The sequence below is a fragment of the Toxorhynchites rutilus genome, chromosome 1 (genome assembly GCF_029784135.1).
Source record: "Toxorhynchites rutilus septentrionalis strain SRP chromosome 1, ASM2978413v1, whole genome shotgun sequence".
Classification (NCBI taxonomy): Eukaryota; Metazoa; Arthropoda; class Insecta; order Diptera; family Culicidae; genus Toxorhynchites; species Toxorhynchites rutilus.
In genome coordinates, this window is record NC_073744.1 from 185976123 (window position 1) to 185992311 (window position 16189).

At 40.4% G+C, this 16189-nt stretch overlaps 1 protein-coding gene across 4 annotated transcripts in view; it reads right to left on the bottom strand.

The window, feature by feature from the left end:
• Positions 1-717: 717 nt before the first annotated feature.
• The window catches only part of LOC129762039 (progestin and adipoQ receptor family member 4), a 71766-nt gene continuing 56294 nt past the window's right edge, over positions 718-16189 (bottom strand). For all 4 annotated transcript variants that reach the window (XM_055760023.1, XM_055760014.1, XM_055760040.1 and 1 more), the window contains exons 4-7: positions 9940-10043; positions 9525-9662; positions 8801-8941; positions 718-5510 (exon numbers count right to left, since the gene is read on the bottom strand). In XM_055760023.1, the coding sequence (XP_055615998.1) occupies positions 5397-5510; positions 8801-8941; positions 9525-9662; positions 9940-10043 (497 nt within the window). In that variant the 3' untranslated portion in view covers positions 718-5396. The remainder of the gene's footprint in view (positions 5511-8800; positions 8942-9524; positions 9663-9939; positions 10044-16189) is intronic.

The window sequence follows — 16189 nt, forward strand, 5'->3', positions numbered from 1 at the left end:
ATGAGAATTCAATCGAAACTGTATCACAGAGACACTCATTGGCACGAGTAAAAGATTCCAATCTGTCTCTCTCACAATCTAATGTCGTTCCGAGAGACAAATGAGAGGATGAAAAATTCTCTGAGAATAGATGAAAGGAATCGAGACAATATTTTTCCAATGAGTTCGTGAATGAACTTTGCGAAGATGATAGGTGATTGTTTTCTGTCTCAAATATAGTGAGACATAATCGGAGAATAGAAGGATGAGTTTTATCTGTGAATGAGTGTTGTCGAACGAATTTGGATACGATTTTTCCCATACCTGGTCATCATTGATTTTTTTTTCCTGTGAGAGCGGCTTTATTAGCAGTGTTTTCGCGTATACATTTGTTATTATTGAAGCAGGAAAACCAAAGAATGTCGAGTTCCTTGTGTTTTTTTTCCGAACATCTACGGTTGATTATGCGCACCCGATGCGCCCCAAGGGGCAAAACCATTGCTCCATTTCAGAGCCACCAAAAATTCCACTATAGACTTCATACTAAATTTTCGTTTCATGCTAAAATAATTCCGAAGCAATGAACAACGAATCGAAAGGAAGCAGTTTCATAGTCAAACATCAACAACGGGATCGTGTCTTGGATACTATCCCCATTTTTTTGTATCTCATGCACAGTTACAAGCCACTGAATTTTGTGATACGGTCTTTCGGAATCATTAGAAACGCTTCCTCTGATAGTTTATGTAAAAGAGTTTATTTCGATTATGGTTGCATCTTAATATTTCTGCCACTATGAAGTATGCGTATGTGAGTGTGTATGTGTGTGTTTGTGTGTGTGGTTTTCTTCCGCGCATACATTCTGATAATAAATACTGTTTCGAAACTTTCTATTATCTACAATTATCGCCTAATAAGAAAGGAAATTACAACTGTTCGCAGTACTGAGATCTATAGTGACAAGGCGGCCGAACGCACATCGGGAAACAACCGAAACAACCGGAAATATGACGCCGGTAAAGCGGCGGCAACGAAGGTGGCTTTGTGTCCAATTACCTCACTAAATACCAAGGCGTTGTATTATAGGTGGACCGCAATGTCAAAATTGCTGTTCGGCCATTGCTCGTGAAAAAACAAATTTGTTGACAAAACAAGTCGTATCTTTTGGTGACAAATGCATTCGTTGGCAAAATAGCTGCTCGCGCTTTATTGTTTATTGTAAAATGTACTTCTGTTTGGCTTCCATCGGCGGGGAAAAGAGTACTATCAGCTTACGGCGATGGTGACAAATAATAACGCTGATTGTGGCTCCACTGATTTCGCTCAGGAAGGAGGAGAATGCTGTGCATATACCTGGAAGGAGATCCGGAAAGAGCTTGTAACGGTAATTGGCTAGAGCAAAAGGAGGTTGTGCACTATATTCCACGAATATATATTTGCTTATTTTTTCCTTAGCGAGTTGACATTGAAATCATAACCACACACCCAAACAAAAAGTAAATAATTCTGAAAGTTACGTCTCGCTACTCGTCTCACGTCATGTCCTGAAAGTGTCAAGAACGAAACACCTATAGTTCAGCATCTTGACTAAATACAGTATTTACTACCGGAATGCGTCAGATTTCGAACAGTAGGTACTGCGTCCAAAATTATCTAGGGCAGTAGAGGACCAATATATTTTTTTTTCCTGTATTCTACTCTAAACAAGCTATAGTTCAGAGTATTTTTTTTTCCTTGTGACTTGTCTAAATTTTGCCCATTTTGGCTATCCAAGTCCGCTTTAATTTAACTACTGAGATCTATTTTTTTTTCATTCTTACAGCTAGAAGAGGGGAAGGTTAACGTAACTCACTGAAGTGGCATTTGATCTTTTGAATGGGTTCGAATTTTGAAAGAGGCAATAGGTTAGTATTATTAAGCGTTTCTTTTTTTTTGTATTTTTTTTTCATTTTTGGTCGGGTTTCAAGGGGTGAACGTTCCGACAATTTCAAATTTCCCTTAAATTTGGTAGAACTAGATCCAAAAGATGGGTAATTGCTTAATGCTGAGCCGATAAAGTTGTCTTTCGTTTTTGTCTAGTAGAATATTTCGTTTAAGGATGCGTATGGGTGACTCTTCAGGTTCTAGAATTTATAATTATATCACAAAGTTTTTTGTTACTGTTCGATAGAACATATCTTCAAGGTGATTTCGCCGGACTTACGTCTGAGAAATGGTTCTATTATTTAGCGCTAAATTCTCGAAGAACTCCGTTGGCATGATTTTAATTTTTTTTTTATTCTAACGACTTCGTGTTCGTTTAACGATGAGTTTAGCTCAAACCGGGTGATATGTTTCCTGTACCAATGTACAAGTATAGTTATATATCGTATCTGGCTTTCAGTTTTAAGGGGGAGAAATTTTTCTGTGTCCACAGGTTTCCTTTTTTTAATGTAAGAAGTGCTTCCTGGAGTTCTATGGAAACCAGTCGTTTTAATTATTTCTATTATCTATTCAAACACTCTACGGAACAGTTCCTCAGTAAGAGACTTTATATCACTAGTAATTGGTATGTGTAATACTACTGTTTTATTGCTTCATTTTTACTTTCCTTTGCAAGACGTATTATCTAGGCGATGCTTCGTGCAGTCGCAATCAAATCATTATTCGATAGTAATGGCTAATTTGGTTCTTACGATGGTATTATTGGTCAATGCTCTCATTATCTAAATGTACATATACATCTTTAATGCTTGCACACACGAGTAAGGGAAACCATTGCTCTATTCATACGGAAGTCTCACGAAGAGTGAAGATGAATTGTAGCTTTGGGATCCTGATCTCTCCACGAGTAATCAGCGGAAGATCGAGAAGAGACGCATTACTTCGCTAACTTGGTATAGTTCGTTTGTATCGGAAATGAGTATTAATGAAACCCATAACACTCTATAAGAGCTGATAAACGTGCTCCGAACATAAGAAATTATTCTTAACGACAGAGCTTCGATCGAAAATATTACGACACGGGTATTACTCGTTGCAAACTTTACCCACTAACGTTTACTTCTTACTCTTACTCTTCCAAACGCCAGTTTTCCCACCAAATCTACGCTGCGTTTTGTCGAGTGTGAAAAAGTGCCGAAAAAGTCTTTCTCAAGACTGAGTGAGTTTGAAATAAAAGAGAGAATTTAAAGAAAGAAAAATCATAAGTGAAATATTGAAAAAAGAATATAATGGTTATCCAGTTCAATGAGTGCCAGCCAGGGGGGGCTTTACAGAGGCTGTCTAATTTTTTTTTATTGTGTGGTGTTTAGGTGATTTCACGGTGCATACTTCGCATACTCCGCACTGATTAAGAAACCGACCAAACTATCGGCCGACAAGAAGTCTGCAGTTTTCGGGGGCTCTAATTGTGTACATTTCCCCGTTATTATTTCCATTGGCAATTGGAAATTTGAATATGCAGATTGGACTGGTCATCAGTTGGATACTGAAAACCGCCACTCAACCAGACAAGATTGGTTTGTAGGAATATTTTCTCTTACCATCCTTGAAATTACTTTACTACACATCCCAAGAACCAGTGGAAACCCTGGAAAGAGATGCGGACCCCCTAGATAAAAACTGCTATTAAATGCAGAAGAAAGGCAATACGAAAATTGAGGAACACCAACTCAAACAGTCCGCTCAAGTCCATTCTGCTGAGGGAATTCCAGAAGACTCATAGCGAAGCTAGGTCTGCCATATTTAAAGCCAAACAGGACCAAATTGAGCTAAACTTGTTGGGGACATCAATCCTCAAACTTCATCAAAAGAGCCATGGAGTACAAATGGAACGCTAAGACTTGTTCGCCACAAAATCTGGACACCCCTAAACACACACAGATTCGGGAATACACCAATGTCCTGGAAATAAAGGTAATGAAGACGAGCGACATAGCATGCGCTGCCATAACTATTTTTATTGAAGTTCCCGATGATTATGAGTACAATGTGACAGTGTGTAGTGGATATTTGTGAAATCATGAGGAATGAAAGTGATATTTTAGCACGACGTTTTCACTCCCCCACGGCCATAGAAACAAACGAACTTTCATTAGTTTTACCATACCATATCAATATTACCATGGCTCTCAGTGTCGGTGCGTATGATATGGGAAAGAGACACATTTCATCGAATATGTTACTGCTTTTGAAGACTAACAATACGACTGCTCTTGAAGCTGTCGAAAGAAACAGAACTTTGCAACAAAATATAAGAAATTTCAAACTCGGAATAATAAAAATGGAAACGGAGACGAACGAATCGTGAAGGCGCGTCCATATTATGCCGAAAGATGCCAATCGGCCTGTACCAGGCGGCATATTCGGTTCGTTATGTAATGTGGACGCCACATCGGGGCCATGAAGGCAAAGCCCCATCGGATGTACCAAGCCGTCACGAACACACGAAGCACAATGTCGTCAACGCTAATTTACTTCGTTTTGTTTTGGTTCGACTTTCTCGAACCGGACCCACTTGTTTTGGGTTGGGTTCGATTTGTTTCGAGTCGGTTTTCGGCACGTCGGCAAGCCTGGGCGGTAATTCCACATTTGTTCGGCTTTACCAGGCGGCCAAGGCCGCTCGGCGTAATGTGAACGTGTTCTTGAGATTTAAAGTCTCCGTAAACAAAGGAAAAGAAGAAGAAAATATCATGACTCGCAAGTTCGACAGTAAATCTGGCGAGTGGAAGCTGCGTATTGACCGATTTATGTTTGATTAGACTCGCGTAGAGACCCGATGTCTCCTAAATAAAATAATAATAGAACTCTTTTAAAAAATTGCTCTAACTAGTGACTAGTTTCAACCTAATAAACATAGACTTTTATGTGTCATCTGTGTTTTTTTCCTATAGACTATATTCCAGCTTTCTTTCGATTTCAATAGTTCCACTGCCCAGTTTTCTGAAACAAAATGTTACCATTGGCAGGAAAGTATATACATATACAGAGAGTAATTTGTAGAAAAAGATCTACGCGTTCACGGAGGAATGAAATAGACTAGGACTAGGAGTGACTAGCAAGCGAAAAGTGCATTCAGACGATCTTTGAAACGCGTCTCAGCCTCTATAAATCGTTTCAAATGTATCGCTAATTTGCACTGTGTATCACAAAGCTAACAGAAAGTACTTAATCAAAGACAAATCACTCCAAATTCTTCTGAGCATTTTGGTTCTCGCACACACACGCACTGGCGATCGAGGTCCACCTTCGCGGGCTGAGGTTAGCTAGACCTATCCAGGGCCCCTCTTCTTCTATCGGTGCTTATCCATCAGTTTGTGAGATTGCGATGCTGCTGCTGTGCCGAAACAGCAAAGAGCTTCGTCGGCGACAAACAGCCCAAACACAAGCTGTCCAAGACTGGAGCTCTGCGCGTCGAAATTGATGGTGCAAGCTGGTCATAGCTCTAGGTGGGAACCATTGATGGCGTCTATGTTCATCGTTGAGGTTAGGTTGGAGCCGGCCCCACTGCACACTGCTCGCTGCATCCACTCGATGTCCCGGATGGTTGCCTGGCAAATGGAATAAACGTCCGGAAACATTATTAGACTCATTACACATTCTACGAATGTCCACGATGGACCTGGGGTTAATGGGGAAAATTTTCATCTTAACTAATGGGCCGGGAAATGGGTGCATATTAAAGGGAGCTAGGCTATAAAAAATCTACATTGAACTATAATGTTTATGAACGCTCATAAAATATTATAATGAAATGTTCTGTTCGAACGTGGAATAAAAGGCTCTCGCCGAAAGTAATACACGGTCTCTGCACCTTTTTGTATACATTAACGCATAAACGTTCTTTTTCCTGTTGTAAATCGACGAGGCGAACAATCTGGAAAGAGCATCCGACTGAACATTGTTGGCTTCATAGTAAGAACGTGTTGCTTTTATACATACGTATGCAATCGCCTGAATATTTATAGGAGTACAAAGCATGAACTGTTTCGAGAACTGAGAAACAATTCACGATTAGTGTTCCCATAAATAGTTTATCATTGAAGTAACGGATAACTCTACCATAAGGCAGTATTCTAGTCTAGAAATTTGGGAAAAAAAATCGAAAAACCATGTTTTTGACTTGTTCGAGGTTCATGCGATAGCGGCATCTTTACTGATCCAGGATCTGTTCATTTTTTTTTTTTTGGTTTTAGATATCCAGATGGGCTGGAATTGTGTACGCCATGAAACAACTTTTTTGAACCCCCTCATTTCATCAGCTTGTAACTCCGTCTAATTATGAATATTATTCCCCGTTCAATTTTTGTTTTATTCTAAAAAGATAGACAAATAATAATATAATGGATAGTAAATAAATTTTCCGTTTTTTATTTTTCCGGAGCTCGGGAAATCTTCCGAATTTCGTGCCTCTACACTAGAATAACCCCTTAAATAAAAATATATCAGAATGTTCTTCCAAAGTCAACCGAAAAGCTAATCGCAAGTAGGCTGTGCAACTTTCTTATTTTTCATGTTTGTAATTTTTTTGTTTGTTTGTACGTTCCGGAAGATTGTGTTTTCTTTAACTCCGCACGAGTCTCAGGGTGATTCGATCTCGTTGCTTCGCTGTTGGGCTTATACCAACAGGTTATGTGTCCAGTGGCGAGTTAAAGAAAACTCGCGTTTCGGTTGAAGAACAGTCGCTGCTGTGTAAACATTTCGAGGTTGTGTTTTTCGAGCGTTTGCTGGTGTGGCTTTGGTTTGGCCTTTCCCACACGTAATGGCGTCGGTAGTTACTTTTTGCGAAACTCTGTGTGAAAAGCTCTTGGTTCGCGATTTTTCCTTGTTTTACTTCGTGACAAGATGAGTGATAAATATCTATTCGCGCGGCTGAACAATAAGAACTACCAAGTTTGGAAGACACGTATGGAGATGTTGTTAAAACGAGAAGATACGTGGTGTGCAGTGGGTGTCCCGAAGCCAGGATTGAATCAAAGCTGATCGCAAGGCGCGAGCGTTGCATCTGCAGTTTGAACATACAAGAAGGTGGTGATGTTGAGAAGCATCTGGTCGAATTGAAGAACTTTTCGATCGCCTGTCGTGCGCTGGAATGGATCTCGAAGTATCGTTGTAACTTATAAGACGCGACGGGAGACAAGACATAACACTTATTGTTCTTACTTACTTAATTAAGAAAGAACAATAAGTGTTATGTCTTGTCTCGCGTCGCGTCTTATAAGTCCGTGAAGTTCTCACGTTGCACAGCAATTAAAAATACAACAAGTGCAACCGTGAGCCCACTTCAGAGCAGTGTTTGACGCTGTTTAAGCGCAATCTGAAGGAGTTTCTGCGTCGTTTCGTGAGCGTCGACGAAACATGGATCCACTGGTACACACCAGAGACCAAGGAACAGTGTAAACAGTGGCCTTCACCCGGCGAACGTGCTCCGAAGAAGGCGAAGACTGTCCTATCGGCCGGAAAGGTGATGGCCACTGTTTTCTGGGATTCACAAGGAGTGATCTACATCGACTACCTGGTGAAGGGCAAAACGGTCACAGGGCTCTACTTTGCCGAATTATTGGGCCGATTCGACGCCGAATTGCAGAGAAACGGATCCATTTGGCGAAGAAAAAAGTGCTCTTCCACCATGACAACGCACCGGTTCACACCTCCGCCGTCACCATCATGGCCATTGCCTAATTGGTGGAATGTCACTACGAACTGCTGCCCAATCCACCGTGTTCTCCAGATTTTGCCCGTGTGCCTTTTTTTGTTTCCAAACATGAAAAAGTCACTCACCGGCCAGGAAATTGAGTCGAATGAGGAGGTCAACGCCACCACGGAAGCTTACTTTACAGACCTCGAGAAAACGTATTTTTCAGATGGATTCAAGAAGTTGGACCTGGACCGGATCAGAGCGGAAAACCTATATGAAGGACTTAAAGTGCAAGATTGCGGATTACGACAAGTTTGTGAGCACTGCCTTGAGGGAAAGTCGTCACGAGTTCCTTTCCCCAAAATTTCACGAAATTGTGCTGAACGTGTTCTGGACATCATTCATATATTCGCGATCTGGTTCCTGGTGCTTGTGAAAAATACGTTGAAGTGGAATCTGAAAGTAAAGCAATTTCAATTCAGGTGGAGACAGGCCGTTGAACCGTAGAAGCAAGCAACTGTTGATAACGTACATTTGGAGAATAACGATTCAAGAAACGAGTCCGACGAACAATTTTACGGATGTTACGATGTACCACGTGAGCAAACTCCGGAGGTAGAGCGAAAACGGAGTACACGAGGTGAGCTTTCCAGGAGATACGAAGACTACGGAGTGGATGTTGCCATGGCAGTGCGCGAATAGCCGACAAGCTACGAGGAAGCGGTTAGTGGTTTAGAGCAGGATCTGTGGAAGCGGCGATGGATACAAAATTTGATTCACTAATGAAAAATGAAAAATGGACTCTAGAGCAACTACCGACTGGTCGGATACCAATCAGCTGCAAATGGGTGTTCCGTAAGAAAGAAGATAGCGCTGGTAATGTTACACGTTTCAAGGCTCGGCTGGTGGCGAGAAGCAAAGCGGTGTTGAATACGACGCAGTGTTCACACCAGTCGCAACTCAAACAACTTTTCGGGTTCTTTTGACAGCTGCTGGTCATAATAACATGGTTGTGCGTCACATTGCTGTGGAGTCGACGTACTGTCCCGGTCATTCTTGACTACAGGTGCTCATTGTATTTATTTATCTGTTATTTATCATGCAAGCAGCAGTAACTATATGTTTCTATTTCCATTCAATTCGTCACTCGCTGGAAATCACTTCAAAGCCGCTATGATAACAACAAACAACTAACATACATACCTGGTGCATTGAGTAGACAGCGGTGACGACGAGCACATGCATGATGTTGTGCGAGTTGAGATAGATGTCGACGCAACCTGGAAACCACTTCTCCGGTATGTGCATGGCTCCAATCACGCCACCCACCGCTGATACCGCGTCCTGTACAGAAAAAAAGAAACCGAGAAAGAATCAAGACAAGCAAAAAACGAGGAAATGAGATATGGTACTAATTAGTTTAGACACTCGCGGTGAAGGTAACAATCAACCACATGGCCTAGAACTGGAAGTTATTTCAGAAGCATTTTTCGTGATGTTTAAATCAATACCTGACGGTGTTTGTTCAACATTTAACATCATTCTCATAACTGCCACCAATTTGTCACCGCAATTAGTGAAGGCGTCTCATGATCAAAGCACGACCGTTAATAGCTATCATTTCGAAAGCCACATTGATAATGACAACATGAGAAACATCAAACGGACAGGCTACAATTACGCACCCACCCTTCCCCCAGAGCACACACACTCACATTCTTTCAATATCCATCACTCAAGCCTGTGGTATCCATTTCACCATATCGACAACACCATTAATTCATAATGCCTTTTCCAGCTGATGTATTATTTATGCTTGGGCAGTTAATCGATTCCAATGGCGTTGGCAGTGAATGAGAAGCTACCCTCCGACACCCATGAATTATACACCACTCTCCGTGATTTCGTACGACGCGCGGAAGCTTACCTGGAGGAAAACATGTGTCAGCGAGGAGGGATTTCCGCCACCCACTTTCGATATCCGCAGCAGGGTGAGCATGATGCGCATGGTGAAGGGCAGTAGAAAGCAGAGCCTCCGCTGCCACGGCGAGGAGGCAGTCATCGCCTGTGGAAGGATGGGGAGATATAGTTTAGAATCGCAAACAAAAATCTGCTGCTGCGAATTGTTTTGCGCTTTGCGCTCGTGAAAAATGACAGACAAAGCATCGTTCGTTGGCTTCAAGCCGGAGGGGTGCTTTCGTGTGGGGCAACATTGTGATCACACTGAATGAACACGACCCTGAGCGCGGCTTAGTTACTATGTTTTCCAAGGTTATTCGCAAGAGTGAAAAATAGTACAATGTTGCACTGTTGGAAAGCGAATGAGGACAGACAAAACGTACCTTAAAGAGTCCCCAAATGCACAGCAGCGAGTAGGATATGATGAGGAACCATTTGAGAGGCCAATTCAGGCAGTATACCGTTGCGGTGACCATCGGGAGAGCACCTGTTTTGGGGAGCATGAAAAAAAAACGTTAGAAACATTGTGAATAGTAGAGAGTAGTTGAGAGTATGCGTTTCCAGAATCACATCACTCAACACAGTGAATCCTGTGAAATCTTCTTACCCATTCCCACTAAAAATTTTTCCTTCCATGATAATAGCAAGGGGACCACGCTATAGAGGCGGCCCTTCTGGCCACGAATATTATACCATCATTCCTACCCTTTCTCCTGGTGGCTGTAAAGACGGGGCCGGCATTGACTATTAAGAGCATCCCCACCAGTTACTAAATTTCGTTTGCTAAACACAATTAGGCAACCCTCCACCATAACTTGGCAACCGCACAGGGAGTTACCATTCTGGTTGGTAAAATAACAAAGCACTCCCAGAGTAGTAACTGGTTCTTAAATTTGGCAACGCAGTAGTAACTTCATCGCAAGGTTGCTATTTGCAGCAAACGTCAAAATTTTGTTCTGATTCTCTCCATTCTGCGTTGGTTGTGATTAAGTTGTTTTTTTTTAAATAGTTATTTTATTTTTTTTTATTTTTGACGACGCGTGATTTTTTTCAAATCTCGGAGCTTCAAAATCTTAACAACAAAAACAAACATCCTCGTTTGATAATCACCGGTGCGAAAATAGGTTACTATCCAAAAAAGCAACGATTGAAGTTGTCAAATTACCAACATTTATAACAAGCCACCGGTGGGGATGCTCTAAAGCCGTGGTGACATTGCTTGCAGCTTCGAACGAAAATGTGGCTGCATGAATCGTATACAATCGTGAGAAACAAACAACTAACAGTTCGGATGAAAGGTTCATAAGGTTGACGTCTAGATGGCGCCTCTTGCAAAAATCTACTTGACTATCACAGAGCACCATTTTTCAATGGATACGTGTCAAAATTTGACAGCAATCGGTCGATTGGTTCGTGAGCTACAGCATTGAGAGTGAAGCATTTTGAATGATGACAAAATTGCATGAATTGGGCTTCGAATTGTTTCCGCATCCATCGTATTCTCCAGATCTGGCTTAGAACTATGTCTTGATATAGTTTTGCTAGATACTGCTCCAGAGCGAAGACTGTCTCCTGTCGTTCTTCTAACGTACTTTCAGACCATAATGGTTATACGCATTTCAACCTACCCCGGCCGTGCAAAATCAAGGGGTAAGAGAAAAAAAAAGAAGTAATCTGAAATGGTAAATATTTCCCTCATAGATTCATCAACTGAAATCCACCTTGTCAACATCCAGTTACTCGAGTCCACCGCGACTAAATCGGTTTCCCACATTACTAACCATAGATTTAAGAAAATTGTTTGTATATATATAGTTTTAAAAACATATTTAAGAGTTCGGCTCCTTTAAACTTATGTAACTGAGCCTGTAAAAATAAACGAATTTAATAAAACAAAATCCAATTACTACCTCATGAGTTGTTAGAAATCATTAATTACAGGAAAACTGTTTTTGGGACGGACTAAGTGGCTTCAAAAGTCACAGAAGGATTGTGTCCGAGACACGACCGCATAGTTGACGTAGGGTTCCGTTAGGCTATCTGTTGATTTTGGATGTGTTTGAAGAATTACATCGTCAAACTCTTTGATAATGATTTGGTGACCCTGAAAAATGCGGTTTTGTTTGGTTGTTGGGTATTGTTTGTGCACTCCACCAGTGTTTACCGAGTGATGACCATCCTTCGTAAACAGTCGTTGGATGGTACGTATCAGATAGAAGATACCGAAATGGAACGAGATATGATGAAAATCGCCCTCTGTGATCCTAGTCGAGATGCCTCCTGTGTTATGTATGGATGAAATAAAGAAAAAAACTCCCCAAATGTAATATAAGATAATTACCAGTACCGAACACAATTATAAATTTTTCTCATCAGTAAAAACATGTTACTTTAATATAGAGACAACATATTTGATATGGAAAAGGTAATTTTTTTATAATTTTTACTTTCTAAGTGTTCCTTCAACCCAATGCAAATTTTATTTTTACTATATCTGTATTATAGTGATTTTCAACTCATTTGGCTGGTTCGTCATTTTTTACTTCCATTTTTGGAAGAATGTCGGGAGTGAGAATTGAACTCGTGACCTTTAGCGTGAAAGGCATGGATGTTACCACTACGCCAGATCGCCTCCTACTCGAATTTTAATTGGACTTTCAACTAATACTATATGTAGAGTACATGGGAAATCACTTTTTCTAATGTTTCTTCACTTTTCCAATTTTTCTCGTCATATAAACTTTTCTTGAGTGAAAATGAACACAACAAAACAGACAGCTTAAACCAAACGACCCGTTCTCGAGCGGGATCGCACCTTGGTTTTTATTTATGAAAATTGAAATAAATCGTTTCATATATCATGTAATTTTCAACACAACTGTTACCATATACAATTTTACACTTTCATTTGTGATAAATTTTTGAAATAAATCTTTCTTCTTTTCCTTTGTTTACGGATACTTTAAATCTAGTGATTCATTCGTCTCCGCGTTTGCAATGTCGATTTCCCGTAGGCAGCTTGGTTTTGATGCCTCTGTTAGGGAACAAATTTCGGTAGGAACAAAAGTTCCCCCTAATTTCATGTATTTGCAATGCCGATTCCCCCCAGGCAGCTTGGTTTTGATGTCTCTGTTAGAGACCCGCCGCATGTGTCGTCAATTTCGACCAATCAGAATTGGGTATTTCCGTTAGGATAGGGGTTGAGATTTTTCAATTGTTCAATAGTTAGTTTCATGACATATAGTATTTTCTTCAATATAAAAAATTGTTATGGAGTGCCGAAATCGATTGACGCAAAAATTTTATCAATCCATCATGAAATGACTGAGCAATATGCGTTTGAAATTGGACAATTTTCACGAAGTGCTCGATTTTCGATTTTTAATTTGTACCCCAATATGTTCCCGAAAGACGTAATCCTACGTCAAAAAGTTCGGATTCAATCTTACGAACGACCAAAAACAAACCATATATTGGAGCGCGTTGAGACGCTTCAATCTTCCAGTTATGGAGTCAGTTCGTGCAGTTTGTGGATCTGTATCCGGAAAAAGCAATCATGACAAATGAAAAGTTCCGGAAATAGTTACGGCTTCCGTTTTAACTGACCCCGCATTTCAACCTGCCCCGGTGTACCTTCCATTGATTAGTTGACTGGCACTGCGCGGAGTATAGCTGTTGTCACTTTATTCGTGAGAAAGAGTATTTCGCTGTTCGAACACGAACGACGAAAGTATTCCAATTTGTCAATTCGCTAGCAGACAGCGACTGTCTTATTAGACTAATTCCGTCGTGATCATGCTGCAATGGAATCCGACCGAAGGAGCAGTTACGAAACCGTTTTCGATTTCGCTAACCAGCGGAAACAAATGGCATTTGGGAGAATCGACGAGGGGAAGGAGAGTATCCGGAATTCCCTTCTAGCATGTTTTATTGATTCGAGGAAGCACATCAAATAAGCGGCCTCTTTTTGGTGCAAAAGGAGGATTATGTAATAGAAAAAATGTGCAATTATCGGCGTTGTTCGGAAAACATTTGTTCACTGCGTTCGTTGAACCGAAACTGGATTGAATGAGAATATATGGATTGCTTATTGTGCCCTTTCAGCTACTTGTATTAAAAATATATTACATTCTGTGAAATATATCCGGTAATTTGTAATTGTAAATCTTCCCACTGTATGTACATTTTACAATTCTTTTTTCTAGTTGGTACTCGTGCCGGTGGTCTTAATGACAATTCTGAGCGTGATCTGTCATTTGGTTTGTTTACAGCGTTATTAAGAACAAGGTAACCTTTTTGCTCGATGATTTTTGATATGGATATTCTATTGGTCAATGGTATTGTGTGAAATGTTGTGTTGTAAACTAAATTTCTCGTACCGAAACTTTGAAAATTTACAGAAGACATTTGGTGACTCAACTATGTCGAAAACAGAGGTGTATGAACGGTACAAGACATTCCAAGGCGGCCGAGAAGAGATGAATAATTTACCACGTCAAGGACGTTAATCAATCTCTTCAACTGATGAAAACATCAATGAAACAAAAGGAATGGTGTTCGGAGATCGTCATTCAAGTTTGATAAAGCTAGTCTGTGTATTAAACATCCCAGCAAACATTAGATCGTATGAATAGCCATAATTGGAGGCGATATACAAACATCTAAGACACATTCGAATGATATATTTTGCATATAACTGTGATAAACACGTAAATTTGGAGGCGACATACTTATATGCAATATTTTATACGCATATAAAGCCGTATATTACGTTATACGATGCTACTGATTTGATCCGACAATGCTATATAAAATAAATAGAATGTGCATACACAGTGCATTCAAAAAGTTCCGGGACTATTTTTTAAAACAAAGAAAAAACGTGATACTCAAAAGATTAGACATTAGTTTTCTACATATAGGCCTTCTCTTACCACGCAAATTTTTGAACATTCGTAGAGGCGTCGGAAGGCGCGTTTAAGCTGCTCAGCCGGTATGAAGTTCATAATATGCGTCACATTTCGTTGAATGTCTGGAACATCGTCAAAACGGTCCCTTTTCTCATAGCGTTCTTTAGCTTGGGAAACAAGAAAAAGTCTGCCGGGGCGAGGTCCGGAGAATAGGGGGGGATGTGTGATGACAATCACCTTTCGTTTGGCTAGAAACTGTGCTACCAAAATCGCGGTGTGCGCAGGCGCATTTTCATGAAACCAAAACCCATTCTCCAGATCGGTACTGGTCGGGCCGCACGTGCTGTATACGTGCCTATAATCGTTCCAGAACACTTCTATAGAAAACCGCATTCACTGTTTGCTCTGGAGACACAAAATTTGATGACGGCTCTCTACTCCATAATTAAAATTGTGACAATTTGTGACAAATGTGACAGATCACTGCGTTACTTTTATCAGCCAAAACTAGCTACTGAGTCGAGACAGCGGTTCACGGTAAAAACGGTAACTGGCCAGAAGTTGGCGGAAAGTAGCGTTCGTGCGTTGGAGCTGAGATAGCGCCACTTCCTGATTTAAGCGCGCGATACTTTTTGAATGCACTGTGTATCTAATACTACATATCGCGATACTGAGATTATCGTTATAGCGGTATACGACTTAATCCATCAGTGGCAAAGCGTGTTTTTGCATTTTATATGATTTCAGATACGCGCGATGCATCCTTTGATTGATATTCTATTCGATTGTAATTTGATACGAATTTATATGCGATTTAGCATGTGTAAAAGTTATACGATTTAATCATTGTTGGGTTGATGTTTTGAGCATGAGGAAAGTCGTGGCACGACTAGTGTCGAAAGAGCTCAATTTTCTTAAAAATTTCATCGCAACCAATCATCCTGCCAAATTTATACCGGGAATTTGTGTTTTTGAAAGAAAATGCTTTATTTATTTAAAATTTTGTATTATTACCTTCAAAATAGGCCCCTTTTGAAGCAATACATGTTTCCCAAAGAACAATCCAGTCATCGAAACATTTTTATACCTATATCTAGGTATTGCCTTCAGTTCACGCAACGAATTCGAACCCATTACCCCTTAACGACCAAGGTGTAAAAACTATTTTCTAACAAAAGCCATTGGTGTAATTTTGATTATTGGCGTTACAGAAACCCCTTTGTTCAAGAATTATTTTTTCTGTTTTCCGGGAAACGACGAAAAATCGACAAAACATTGGCCACAACCTACATTTTTTCTTCCTGAAGGAGATTCAATCCAATGGTTTTTCTTCTACGTGTTTTCTTTTATCAAAGTAATACGGTAGAAATGTTGACATATTTTTTGCTTTTTATAAGGTTTTGTTTTTTGTTAGGTTATGTGCTTTCCTCACATAGTTTGCTTAAACCGAATTTAACGCTTGGCCTAATATGGGTTAACAATGCTAGAAATTAACCTTGTCCAAATACAGTAATAAGCCAGCAACGCCAGCAGGAGAGAACCACATATTTCGTTTCCTTTTCTTCAATTGTTCTACACAGCTCAAGATAAGCGCGCCAGAGATAGAAGTAGAAATGTTATTGCTAGCAATTAGCTAGATGTTTCCCACTTGAACTTTTTTCGTGGGAAGTATGTTTTGATAAGACCCAAGGCAAGAGCGCTGTATGGGCCACTCGAGAGGTGA